Below are 12,708 nucleotides of genomic sequence, written 5' to 3'. Positions count from 1 at the left end.
TGCATGGAGGCTTTTTCAACATGATGCCTCGCAGAATCATGTTTTCTTGGAACACTATGATCAATGCTTTGGCACGGGATAGCCGCTTTGTTGAAGCTATGTCGATCTTGGAGACTTGCGTAAGGGTCGACTTTCAAGCTTGATAGTGTCATTGAACTGTCATTTATCTTTGAATTTGTTAATTTCTTTCTCTTAGAATGTCATTGAACTATCATTTGTTATACCTATTATGAATTGATTTTTATCAATAAATTCACCCAAATGTAGCTCCTGGACCTCTTGTGCAACTTTCTCGTGAATTTCAAAGAAAAGTTGATTTATTTGAAAACCCAAGAATGAATGCACTTGCTTTTATCCATTTTTGCATTATTACCAAAGTTGTATCAAGAAACCACACAAAAGGATAACCTACACGTGATGAGTTGTATTACATATATAAAATCTAGTTCTCGTGCAAATATAAATTGTCTTCCCATGAACCATCAAAACAGAATCAACATATAAAATTCAACTGCATTTAGATAGAAATTAAATGCCATAAATCAAACTCAAGCTGAGAAAGTAATCAGATGCATCACATAAGTTTTCTAACAAATCACCTACAAGATGGAAGAGTCCTAAACACAACTTCATCATAACTTCATCTAAAAAAAAAGGCAAGAAAGACATTAAACCAACTCATGATAACATAACTTCATCTAACAGTAAGGTATATAACACACTGATTACATTAATCATTCATCCTATAATTAAATACAAACATTTAGCTTCAAAGAGTGATTGCTTCAATAGATTCATGGTGGCCCTGCATTCACAAATAAAACAAAATATTCCATTAGTAAACAATAATGAATGACCGAAATATGGATTAAATAGATACACTACTTAGGAAAAAAATCAAAATCCAAAAACAAATCTTACCAAATGTGCATGTAGTCATGTAATGCCCCTTTCTCCCACATCTACTACAAGTCCTTTTCCTCTTAGATGATAATTGGAGGTCGATTCTAGACTCAATCCTTGTATTCACCCTTGGTCGCCCTTTGCTTTTGATAGGTTTTGGATCAACAATACTAATGTGTGACCCACAGATGTTTTCTTCACTTGAGAATGGAGGCCACGAAGAGGAACCAATGACATCTTGATTTTCCTCATTTTGCCCGCCGGTGCATGATCTATGTTCTTGTACACTAGCCATTTCACCAATCATTTTGAAGATGTCATTTAGCTTAGGCATAATTTTTTCATACATCTCTTGGGATGATATAGATTGAGCAATACGAAAACACATATTTTGTGCATTCCACTCCATCAAAGGTGTAAAGGCGTTGTTGTGTGTCTCGACCATCATAACACTTGACAAATACCTTGCATCCATAGTCCAACGACGTAGAACATATCTTTGGGGGATCTTTACAACCTCCTTTTTTTTAAATATTTTCAATATGTGGCGACACAACAAACCCTCTCTCTCAAATTTCTTACAAGAGCATGTAGCAAAAGGTTCCCCATCTTCAGTACAGTTTTTAATAAATACAACCATATCATTACAAATTGCATATTTAGTATGATTACCCCCATCTTGAACTCGTTCGGCAAGCATACTATCACTTTCTCGCAATTCCACTTGAAAGATATTAAACACAACTCTTGTATACACTTCTCCTGCATGTCTCTCGATTGGATGACTTGTGTGATAGTTAGGTACAGAGTTCAAAGTTTTGAAATCTTCATTTTCTTCAGCATTTCTTCGAGCAAGCAAAGCTTTATCATATTGAACAACAAACTCATCCAATGCTGTTTGAGCATTAACAAATCCATCAAAAAATGAGTTGATACTTTCACTGCGTTGTGTAGTAGTCATTCCAGCTATGAATATATCTTGCCAATATAAAGAAACCCATTTATTTCGAATGTTATACATCTTGCTCAACCAGTGTTTTTCATCAATGTTGTATGTTGCTTTAATTTCACCCCATCTATTCTCAAATGCTTCAATAGATTCACTATGATGCAACCAGTTGTTGTATTCCCGCATAAAGCCATCTTTACTCTTCAAATCTACTAAATACTTCATTGAATTCCTTCCAATGTGCCAAGAGCAAAGTCGATGGCTAGAGTTTGGAAAAACATTTGCAATAGCCTTCCCCATAGTCAAATCTTGATCTGTAATAATGGTTTTTGGATATTTCTCTAGCATACATTTTAGCCATGTTTGGAATACCCATAGAAAACTTTCTTCTTTTTCATCTGCAATTAAAGCACAACCAAATAAAATAGATTGCATATGATGGTTAACTCCAACAAAAGGTGCAAAGGGGAAGCCAAATCGATTTGTCTTATAAGTAGTGTCAAAAATAACAACATCTCCAAATTGTGAATAGGCCATTCTAGATCTTCCATCTGCCCAAAAGACACACCTTGTTTGACCTAACTCATCAAACTCCATATCAAAGAAGAAAAAATCATCGTTGAGTTTTTTTTCCTTGAAGAACTTGACAACAGCCATGCATTCTTGCCCAATGTTGTTCTTCCGAACTCCCCTCAAATCATTAGAACAATGAACTGGACTAATTAGTGCAGATCCCGTATTTGAAAGTGTTTCATTCAATATTCGACTCATTTGGCTTGGCCCCACTCTACTCTTATGTAATGTCTCCATCAAACTTCTACATGTATTACTAATATGACGGTGAGACCTTATCTTCAACACCTTAGATGGAGTTCTTAGTAATGGATGGTTATGTGTGTCATCAAAAGTCTTTATGGTCCATAATCCACTTTTCATTTTTGACACTACTATTTGAGCTTTGCAATTTGTCCTTGTATCTCTATGTCTTTGAATAGTTTTTCCTAGTTGTCTTTTGTCTGTCATACATTTAGCTCCTTCTTTATCACAAACCAAGTGTCGGCATGTAATTAAATGTGAATGAGATGAACGATATACGTGGCCCCTCCTTACCCCAAAACCTCTAGACTTTGCATAATCCAAGTAATATCGATATGCTTCATCCTCATCCTCAAACTCCATGCCAACAAATGAGATTCTTACCTCCCGTTCATCTTGAGGTTGTGGACTCATTGTTATTTCTTGATCTTCTTGTGTAGTCAATTCATGTTCATCTTCATGTTGCTGGCTATCAATCTCTTGTGTCACATGACCATCTTCTTCATTTACCCCGCATAACCCAAGCTCATTTATGTCAATTTCAATATCATCAAATATTGAACTATCATCATTGCATATTCCATTTGTGATATCTTCCATGATATCCTATGAAAAACTACAAACCAATTAAAATATGTCAAAACATATATGAGAAAAATATTGATTTCTAGAATTGGAACAAATGCTATATAAACGAATTAAATCTAACACGCATTGAATGGAAATCAAGATTCTAGAGAAAAAATGGAAAAACATATGTAGGGAAAAGTCGTACTTGATTTATTTGTTTTATGGCATGCAAGGTGTAGTTTTGAAGAACACAGAAGTTGAAATTAACTCTGATTTTCTATGAATGGATAACATTAACTGAAGTTTTAGGTTATCTATGAATTGTTGGTTGTTGTTTTATATAACTGGTCAAATTTTGGAATCCTGCAAATGCTTGACTCTCCGTAATTGTGCAGTAATCCACGAAAAGGTATGGCAATCTTTGGGTTTATGGTTGTATTTATTTGATACGAAGAACTTAAACAAAGAATTTGAGCGATCTATTCTTTTCTTTGATCAACAGACAGACACTATCATTCTAACATGCATTCCATGCCATAAAACAAATAAATCAAGATTTTATTTTTAACACAAGAATGCAAGATACCTCTGAGATGGGCCGTTGATGTGTGATGCAAATCGGGCGTAGAGGGCTTGCGAACGCCTAGATCACGATGTAGACAGGACAACGACCAACCTTGCAAATGATGGAGATCGGGATACTTGAGAGATGCGAAGTTGATGTGCGACGAAAACTGGTGGTAGAGGGCTTGTGAACTGTTGGATGCGATGGAGGCCGTCAGCGGCCGGCGTTGTGAAAGATGGAAAAGAACGACCGTGAGTGGCCGGCATTGTGAAAGATGGAGACGAACGACTGGGAGCTGCCGGTGATGGAGACGAACGACCCGGGGCCGGCGTTGTGAAGGATGGAGACGAACGACCGGGAGAGCCGGCGATAGAGACGAACGACCGGGAGCGGCCGGCGATGTGAAAGATGGAGCTTCTCGACTAGGAGCTGCCGGCGATGGAGACGAAGAACTTAAACAAACTTTTCCCTTTTTTTCTCTCTGACAACAGCCAACTTTTCCCTTTTGTTTCTATATGAATTCCCAATAACACACACAGCCGTTAGATTGTGATCTAACGGCTGTGTGAGGACGTCCCTAGAATTGAATTCTAGGGACGTCCATAGAAGATGAAATATATATATATATATATATACATCCTCTAAGGATTTTCAAGTGACTGGATTTCGACTTGCGCCCAATTTGGGCGTGAAACCAAATCCCTCATTGGATGTAATTTGAATTATATAGATTTTAAAAATCTCGTGAAACAAACACTGAATTTTTAAAACCAAGTAACTCACGTAACATGTAACTCCAAATTTTTCCAAATAAACACTACTTTAGTGATTTAGAGAAGTAAGCACAATATAAGTAAATTAGGTAAGCTACAATATTGTTTCTTCAGATTTTAAAAGTGAAGAGGAGAATTTTGTAAATTTATTTTTGACTGTTAAACTGGATAAATTAATTTTTAATAATAATAATAATAATAATAATAATAATCAACTACTTAAGGATAACAGCCATATATTAGGATATAATTATATCCATGAATGTACTCATGTAACCTTAATTTTATTTTAATTAATGATGATAATATATTTTAAAAATGTTAAATGATTTGATTTGTTAAACATTCTTTGCTTTGTTTGAAATTATTTATTTTAATAACTAATAATTTATTTTAAAAAATTAAATTGATTTGATTTGGTATACATTATTTCATTGATGAATGAAAATGACTATTAGCATTTAAAAAAATGAATATGTGTTTTTTTATTTTTTGCCAATAAATATTTTATTTTAAAAATTATAAAACATATTTAATAGTGAGAGCTCAAGGTGCCTCTCGGGACTCGCATAAAATTAAAAAATAAAATAAAAACATCATTTCTGCCGTCTCTCGGGATTCGCAATAAAGAAAAAAATATCGCTGACTTGACACTTGAAAAACCAAAAAGCTATAGAACTTTTCATTTTATCCCCTTATTTTTTAAATTTTTTAGCACGTTTTAATTTTTTTTGGAATAAAAATTAAGTTCATTTTATTAAGCTACTCCCCAAATTATGAATAGCTTGTAATGTTATATTAATGTTTTTAAAAAATTATTTTAATACATAATTGTTTATCGTAAATTATATAACCAAATAAAAATTATAAAATAACAAGTTGATAGAACTTCATTGGCATCTATTTAAAATTATATATACCAAAAATTTTAAAAATAAATTATAATTTTAAAATTCTATACTATTCATTATAATATTTCCTCGTTTGTTATCGGAATTAACCAGACAAATCGCCTCACCAAGCTAACAGCCTTTGGGTCAATTGGCATTAGGTCCCTTGTGGAAGGTTTTCGTTTCGGGGAGGATCCGAGATCGAATCTCATAGCCTGCACAAAGTAAAGGCACGTGAGTTGCCTGAGCCCTTAGCTGCACGCTCCCGGGTTCCGGTGCTTGTTGTCTTTTTCATCGCTCCACAAACTAAAAAGGTATTAACCAAACAATTTGCTCCATCAACTAAAAAAGGTTCATTAAAAATGAATTAAATCATAGTTATAAATTATTATAAATTCATAATTGAAATTATAAATAATTAAATTTTAGTTGTTAAATAATTAAATTGGTTGTCTGTTTGTTTGCCGGTCTCTCTGATTTCCTCTCTGTTTGATTTCCTTCCCTTTGCGATTCGGAGATGCAAGAAGCTACCTCACAGATTGAATCCGGCGTTCTCAGTGCAGGTTCATGTTAGTTTAGGCTTTTACTGCTTGGTTTGGTAAGTACTGACTATTTCAAGTCAGAAATAGATGTATTTTAAGGGGAAATTGAACTATCTGGTAAATATATGTCGGATTCATTAGATTATTTTATTGACTATTAATAATTATCTGATAAAGTCAATCCGTTTTTACTATGCGCTATTAATTCCAATATGATTATTGATCAATTCCTTTTTGACTATGTGCTATTAATTCTGCTATGGGTGGATTCATTGAATAATTCCTTCATTTGATTACTGCTTTCATGGTAGTACTACCTTAAAACAATAATGGGGTAGTACTCATTGAGTAATCAAATTGTATTAATTATTAATTCTTTACAAATAAGGCTGTAAACAAGCCGAGCCTAGCTTTGCCTTGTTCAAACTTAGCTTGTTACTATTTTAATTAAGCTCAAGCTCGAGCTTGAGCTTAGCTTCAAGCTTCATTTGTCATGTTCAAGTTTGGCTTGTTACTATAAAATGTTGCTATTCTAGTTCACTGAGCTCAAGTTAGAACTTGTAAAGACTAAGCTCTCTAATGCTTATGTTTTGTTGCTCTAATTTTCTGATTATTTTTTCTTTAATGCTTCTCCAGTTCTTTATCTGAGTATATAATAAAAACTGTATACAACTTCAAATAAAAAGAAAAAAAAAATTCTATACAACTATAGTATGGTTTTAAGTGTACTTTCAGTCAGATGAGGTTCATGCGTGCATTGTGACATGTGGAGGCTTGTGTCCAGGGGTTGACACAGTAATTAGGGAAATTGTCTGTGGTGTAACCAAGATACTTAGGATAGAGGTGTGTTCTTTTTTCCTTGACAGTTTTGATTAGTTATTTGCCTGAATTAGTTGCAATGGGTCCCATGAGTGTTAGTGTGTTACCATTCCAGTATTCTGTTCAGTTTAACACAACTTGTTCATTTGTTCTACTCCGCATGTGTCGCACACTATTTTGGTGGCTTTGGTTTTTGGCCAAGATTTTTGGAAATAGGATATAGGATATAGGAAGTATCCTCACTGCATGGTTTGGGTTGTATGATGATTGTTATTCTGTGTTTGAAGGAACATCTTTTATCCTTAAATTCTTTAGCACATATTTTGCCTTTCTGGGAAAGAAGAGCGGGGCAAACCCACTGTAGACCCAGCGATACGACAAACCCCGTGGAACAGTGGGGACGGTGCCGCGCTCACGTGGGCGCCGGAACCACCAATACACAATCACTATTCACAATTTCCAGAAATATGTCGAACTCTCACCACTTGGTGAGAGCTCTATCGGTGACCCGTGTACCAATAGACTCGAAAGTCGTTGGCTACGCTTTGCCATTCAATACATGAAAATAACCGTTAGATAAAATGCTGAGATCAGAACAAATGACAGCTTTTAACTCAATTTCAACTTATTTTTGACCAATCAATTTGTTAAGGATCTCTAACATTCTGATTAGCTATAAGAAAGTCTATAACGGGGCCAGGTCTAACTATCATGGTGGTTGAGACATCTGCAAACAAAAGTTGAGGCAATTGCTATATGAAAAATAAAGGTAACACACACACACCAATGTACACAGACACCTGCCCAACTATAATTTTTGTAAGCACTGCATACCAATATTCAATGAGAGACCTCCTTGTGTAGTTCAAAAGCTGGAATGGAAGTCTCTGCATCCCAACACTCCACCTCCCAAATCAGTAAAATTTGACGGATTATTTTGAAAATAGGACTGCCGCACAAGAAGGCAACCCCTGCAAAAATAAACAAATAAATTAATTAAAACTCATGTGATAAGACAACCCCTCTGACTGAGGTTACAGATAAATGACTTGCAAAAGAAAGCATTATCAACATACTGTTTGGCAGCATGCTGGCGCAGAACTATGTCAAGCACCCTTTCCTAACCTTTCAAAGCTAGGGTAAAAGACGGCATCGGAATTTTAGCTGCAAAACTCAGCTTAACTTAAAGGTCTTAGTATGATATGGTCGCCTAACACGCTTCCTGTCATTTTCCCCCGGGCTATCATTGCCACCTGGGCTGCCATTGGCAGCACTACTGTACAGTACAAACAATTAATAGACTAAGGAAAGTCCTATCCATGTAGAAAACAAGAAGAACAGCCAGCAATAGCATTACAACATGGAGAATGCAAAGAACGAGACATACTTGTTGGAAGACATGTCTTCCAGAACAACCGTAAATTCACTGTTCACATGAGGCAGAGACCCAATGGTAAAGAGGCTCTTCTCCCCATCATAAGCAAAATCTTTGTTCCCCAGCTCAGTATCATAGGTGTTCTTCCGGCAGTTGTGGAAAGTCTGGAGAATAACATTAACTACCATTGGAACAAATCGGTCCAGGAGCTGACGACAAGTGTGAAAAAGATGATCGAGGAGTTTGGAACCGAGACCATACTCAAAGTGCCTCCTCGAGCTCCAGCACCAGAAATCAATCTCTGCACAGGAAGAGAAGAAGAGAGATGGGAGAGATTGGAACTAGCTGCAAGAAACAACCATTTGTTTTTGCAGCCAAATTGTGCATCATCTGTATCACATTGATGGACAATGGGAGTTACTAACCATAGAAATCATCATCCAAATAACTCCATATGTTTATACTGTGTTGAGGGGGAAAGGTTGGTGCAGGAAAAGAATTGAGACTCCTTCCACATTTGGAGTCTTCTGTAAATGTTATGCTTTGTTGCAATGACCTTAAAGCTATCGTTCACTATGTTCATGAGAGAATAAATTGGGTAGGAATCAAGTCAATGAGATCTCTTCTTTTATATTCTTGATGAGATTGATGTGAAGAAAGGATTACTTTCGTTTATTGTATTATTGTTTGTTTGTTTATTTATTTATTTATTTGTTGATGAGTTTGACATTGAAAGTTTAATCGGATGACTAAAATAGAGGTTTCAATGTTTAAGTTTGACAAGTCATTAGGTAAAAACTTTTGATTAAAAGAAGGGATAAGATTATTTTTATTTTTTGGATCTTGTATTGACTCTATTTTTTTCTTTGTATGTATAGTTGTTTTCTATTTTGTTCTCAATGTCTAATTTGCATATTTCTACTCTTGAAATATTTTATATGACCTTTGTACTTATATTTTAATGTTTTTCTCATAGAAGTTATGATTTTTCATCTACTTTCTTAGATCCAAATTTTTTTTTAAAAATTTTTAATAATGGCTTGTAAGATGTTAACATAGAAAAATCTAATCAGTGGATTGAAAATAAAATTTTGATGAAGTGGAGAAAGCTAGGAATTAGCACTTTGTTACTATAATATGAAGTCAAACCTAAACTTGGCATTTCTATTATCTTTTGTGACAAACAGTTGATTTTCTACTGAAATTGTGGTTTACAAAATCCCAGCTTTTTGTATAGAAAAATAAACCATTGTACTGTTTACAAAAAGGCTTTGGTCTTAATTGGTAACTCGGTATCAATAGTATCCCACATAGTTTGCAACTTTGCATATCATTCATCCAAGTTACAGCGAAAGGGGAGGCCGGAGGCGGAGGGGGAGGGCCTGGCCGGAAGGAACCGGCGACCGCCCCCCTGCCCCGCCCTCCGGGTTGCGGCCACCCTCGTCTCGACACGTAAGACCCCACCTCCCACACTCCCGTCGACACGTAAATCCCACACCCCACTGTCCTTGGCCTTTCGTCCCGTCAACAAGGAAGCGACACGTTTCCTTGTTTGGAACAAAGCACCCATCTATATATATCTGGTGTCTCTTGTTTATTGTCCTACTGGTTTTTTTTTTACTTTGTTTCCTGTTTGTTTTTTGGTTGCAGGATGGCTTCTCTGGGTCTGGAGGAGATGAAGAGGAGAAAGGCAATGTGGTTGTACCCCAAAGTGCTTGGTTTCAACCCTTCTGAGAGATGGGGGCACTCTTCTTGTTTCTTTGATGGAGTTGTTTATGTTTTTGGGGTAAGATTTCTTCTCTTTTTGTTCTCTCTCTTTTTTTCTTATCTCCAATTTCAAGTTTAATGTTATCTCTAATGTAACATGATGGAATTTACAAGATTGAAATTTGATTTTCTGAACAAAAATTTACAGGGATGTTGTAGAGGGTTACATTTCAGTGATGTTCTTACTCTGAATCTAGACACAATGGTATGGAAATCCCTTGTTACAACTGGGCCAAAACCCGGAAACCGTGACAGTCATGGCACGGCACTAGTCGGTCACAGGATGGTTGTCTTAGGGGGAACTAATGGCTCAAAGAAATTGAATGATCTTCACATTTTAGATTTAAGGACAAAAGAATGGAGTAAGCCTAATTTCAAGGGCATGCCGCCTTCGCCCCGAGAGAGCCATACCATCACTGCAGTTGGCGATGCAAAGCTTGTGATTTTTGGTGGTAGCGGAGAAGTCAAAACCAATTATCTGAACGATATACATATATTTGACCTCAAGAGCATGACTTGAGTTCCCCTGATGTTAAGGGCGAACTTCCAGCCCCAAGAGATAGCCACACTGCTGTTTCTATGGGTAATAAGCTTCTTATTTATGGGGGTGATTGCGGTGATCGTTATCATGGCGAAGTTGATGTTCTTGACATGGAGAATATGACTTGGTCACGGGTATGATGTTTGAGCCTTTTTGTGTTGCCTGCTATTCAGTTATCATGCTTCGATTATAATCATGATCATCGTCAAGCATCTTGTAGCTATAATGCGTTTACTAGCTTCATACTAGCTCTTATCATGTGATTTGTAAAGGAACTTTGATCACATCATTTACCGATTTATTGGCTTTTACTTTGTGCAGCTTGTGATTCAAGGGTCCTCACCCGGAGTCAGAGCAGGTCATGCAGCTGTAACTTTTGGGAGCAAGGCGAGTACTCATGATGATGATGTTTGAGGAAAAGAACAATGAAAGTAAGCAATAAGCACTTTGAATCTGCGGTTTAACGATGTTTTTTTCTATTCAATAGGTTTATGTTATCGGGTGGAGTTGGCGACAGCCAATACTATAGTGATGTTTGGGTTCTTGATGCGACTAATTGTTCATGGACTCAGCTTGATATTGGTGGACAGCAACCGCAAGGGAGGTTTTCTCATACTGCTGTTATTACCGGCAACCGACATTGCCATTTACGGAGGGTATGTGTTTGCGAATAACCTATCAGACTTTCTAATGACTGGTTATGTGTTTAATTATGTTGTGAATTTACAGTTATGGAGAGGATGAGCGCCCGCTAAATGAGTTACTGATTCTGCAGTTGGGGTCCGAGCACCCTAATGGTCGGTACAACATTTCAATGTGTAAGATTTTTGGCAATCACTTGATCCAAGATAAGCAGAAGTTTTTGAAAGCAAGTGAAAATTCAGTGAGTGATAGTTGTTCTGGATATTAATCAAGGCTTCTTTGTTTTAGTGTAATGTGTTGTAACATCTTTCAATTTTGTTCTCTCAGCAAAAAAGCATGGTTTCTAGTAATGGAGTGCTTAATCAGGGATCTCATGAAGCTGAAGCTGAAACAAAGAGCCCTCTCATACGAGGCTTGTCTCAGTTTATATTTTGTTCTTTTTTTTTTTAAAGATTATTAAAAATATTTTGAATGACCTTATGCACTGTTTGGCTGTTATAGATAATATGCATGCGAAGAGAAGAAAAATAGGGGAGAACAAAGTGTGGGAGATTGAATCTGAGGAAGAAGAGCATTCTGGTGGGCATGACACGAATTTCTTGAATGTGGAATCCCCACGACAGCCAAAGACAGACCAATTCCTTCGTGTCATTCCACCTATGAAATGTGATGCTCAATTTATTGGTTCAGATCAGTGTCCAGTTGCCAGGCCAGTGTTCCCCTCTTTGGTAAGTTGTATCACATATTCATGTTTGTAAAGAATCTCACATGATGTTGTATTCATTGTTATGCAATCCACTGTGTAGATTGGAGCAGAAGTTCACGGAGTTGTAGATGGTGCGTCCGACTCCGGTTACTTAATGACTGCCAACGTTAATGGACAAATTTTTCAGGGTGTCTTGTTTGCTCCAGTAGGAATTCAAAAACTGTATTTCTGATACTCTGATGTGCATTGTACTCAGTCTTATATGTTTGAATTAGCTCAATAATATCGATGGCATGTTTTTTTATCAGGTGACCGGATTTGCAGTTCCAAGACCTCCTATGTATTCTCAAAGCTCACCTTTGGGAAGCCCCACCCTCGTTCCAAAACTAGTGCGGCTGCAGCTCATGATGTTCCTATTCATGTAAGACCTTCGCAACCACCCACACTTGCCATCCCTGAACGCAGTCATCACTGGCTCCAAGCAAATCCAGTTTGTGTCGTCAAAACACAGGCGGCACGATCAAGCAACGATCTTCAAGGTGATGTCCTTACTCTCGGAGGACCTGGAGCAGGTTGATCATAGAACCAGGAGCAGGAACTCATGTTTCTGTTAGATTAGAACCAATGTTCTATTCTTTTTCCCTTTTCTTTTGTATTGTGGCTTAAAATTTAGAGAATTTTCTTAAACGTCAAATCTGACTTCCACTCAAGATTTCATTTTATTCTCAAATTATAAGATCTGCAACAAAGCAAAGCTTGAAAGACAGATTGAAGATCTTGTGGTCTGGAAAACCACAGTTCATCAAAGACAAGTGATCAAACTTTACGAGATTGAATGAGATCTCAGACA

At 36.6% G+C, this 12,708-nt stretch overlaps 3 protein-coding genes and 1 pseudogene across 3 annotated transcripts; 2 read left to right on the top strand and 2 right to left on the bottom strand.

Annotated features, from left to right (window-relative positions):
• Positions 1-794: 794 nt before the first annotated feature.
• Positions 795-3,268, bottom strand: LOC120272222 (protein FAR1-RELATED SEQUENCE 9-like). The gene is made up of 3 exons (XM_039278989.1): positions 2,971-3,268; positions 922-2,565; positions 795-805 (listed from the first exon to the last, which is right to left on the bottom strand). Exons 1-3 carry the CDS (start codon positions 3,266-3,268, stop codon positions 795-797), a joined length of 1,953 nt encoding a protein of 650 aa, XP_039134923.1.
• Positions 3,269-7,447: 4,179 nt separating this feature from the next.
• On the bottom strand, positions 7,448-8,759 carry LOC120272221 (annotated as a pseudogene).
• Positions 8,760-9,503: 744 nt separating this feature from the next.
• LOC120271808 (rab9 effector protein with kelch motifs-like) lies at positions 9,504-10,963 on the top strand. Its single transcript, XM_039278478.1, is given in 5 exon segments — positions 9,504-9,654; positions 9,853-9,988; positions 10,118-10,484; positions 10,487-10,644; positions 10,832-10,963. Coding segments are annotated over 4 exon segments (753 nt in total). The 5' UTR covers positions 9,504-9,654; position 9,853; the 3' UTR covers positions 10,925-10,963.
• A 78-nt stretch (positions 10,964-11,041) lies between these two features.
• On the top strand, positions 11,042-12,283 carry LOC120272220. Its single transcript, XM_039278988.1, has 6 exons — positions 11,042-11,166; positions 11,240-11,393; positions 11,480-11,564; positions 11,654-11,880; positions 11,959-12,063; positions 12,167-12,283. The coding sequence occupies exons 1-6, from the start codon at positions 11,042-11,044 to the stop codon at positions 12,281-12,283; spliced, it is 813 nt and encodes a 270-aa protein (XP_039134922.1).
• Positions 12,284-12,708: the final 425 nt, after the last annotated feature.

This window comes from Dioscorea cayenensis, chromosome 11, assembly GCF_009730915.1.
Source record: "Dioscorea cayenensis subsp. rotundata cultivar TDr96_F1 chromosome 11, TDr96_F1_v2_PseudoChromosome.rev07_lg8_w22 25.fasta, whole genome shotgun sequence".
Classification (NCBI taxonomy): Eukaryota; Viridiplantae; Streptophyta; class Magnoliopsida; order Dioscoreales; family Dioscoreaceae; genus Dioscorea; species Dioscorea cayenensis.
This window is presented reverse-complemented; position numbering and strand designations above follow the sequence as displayed.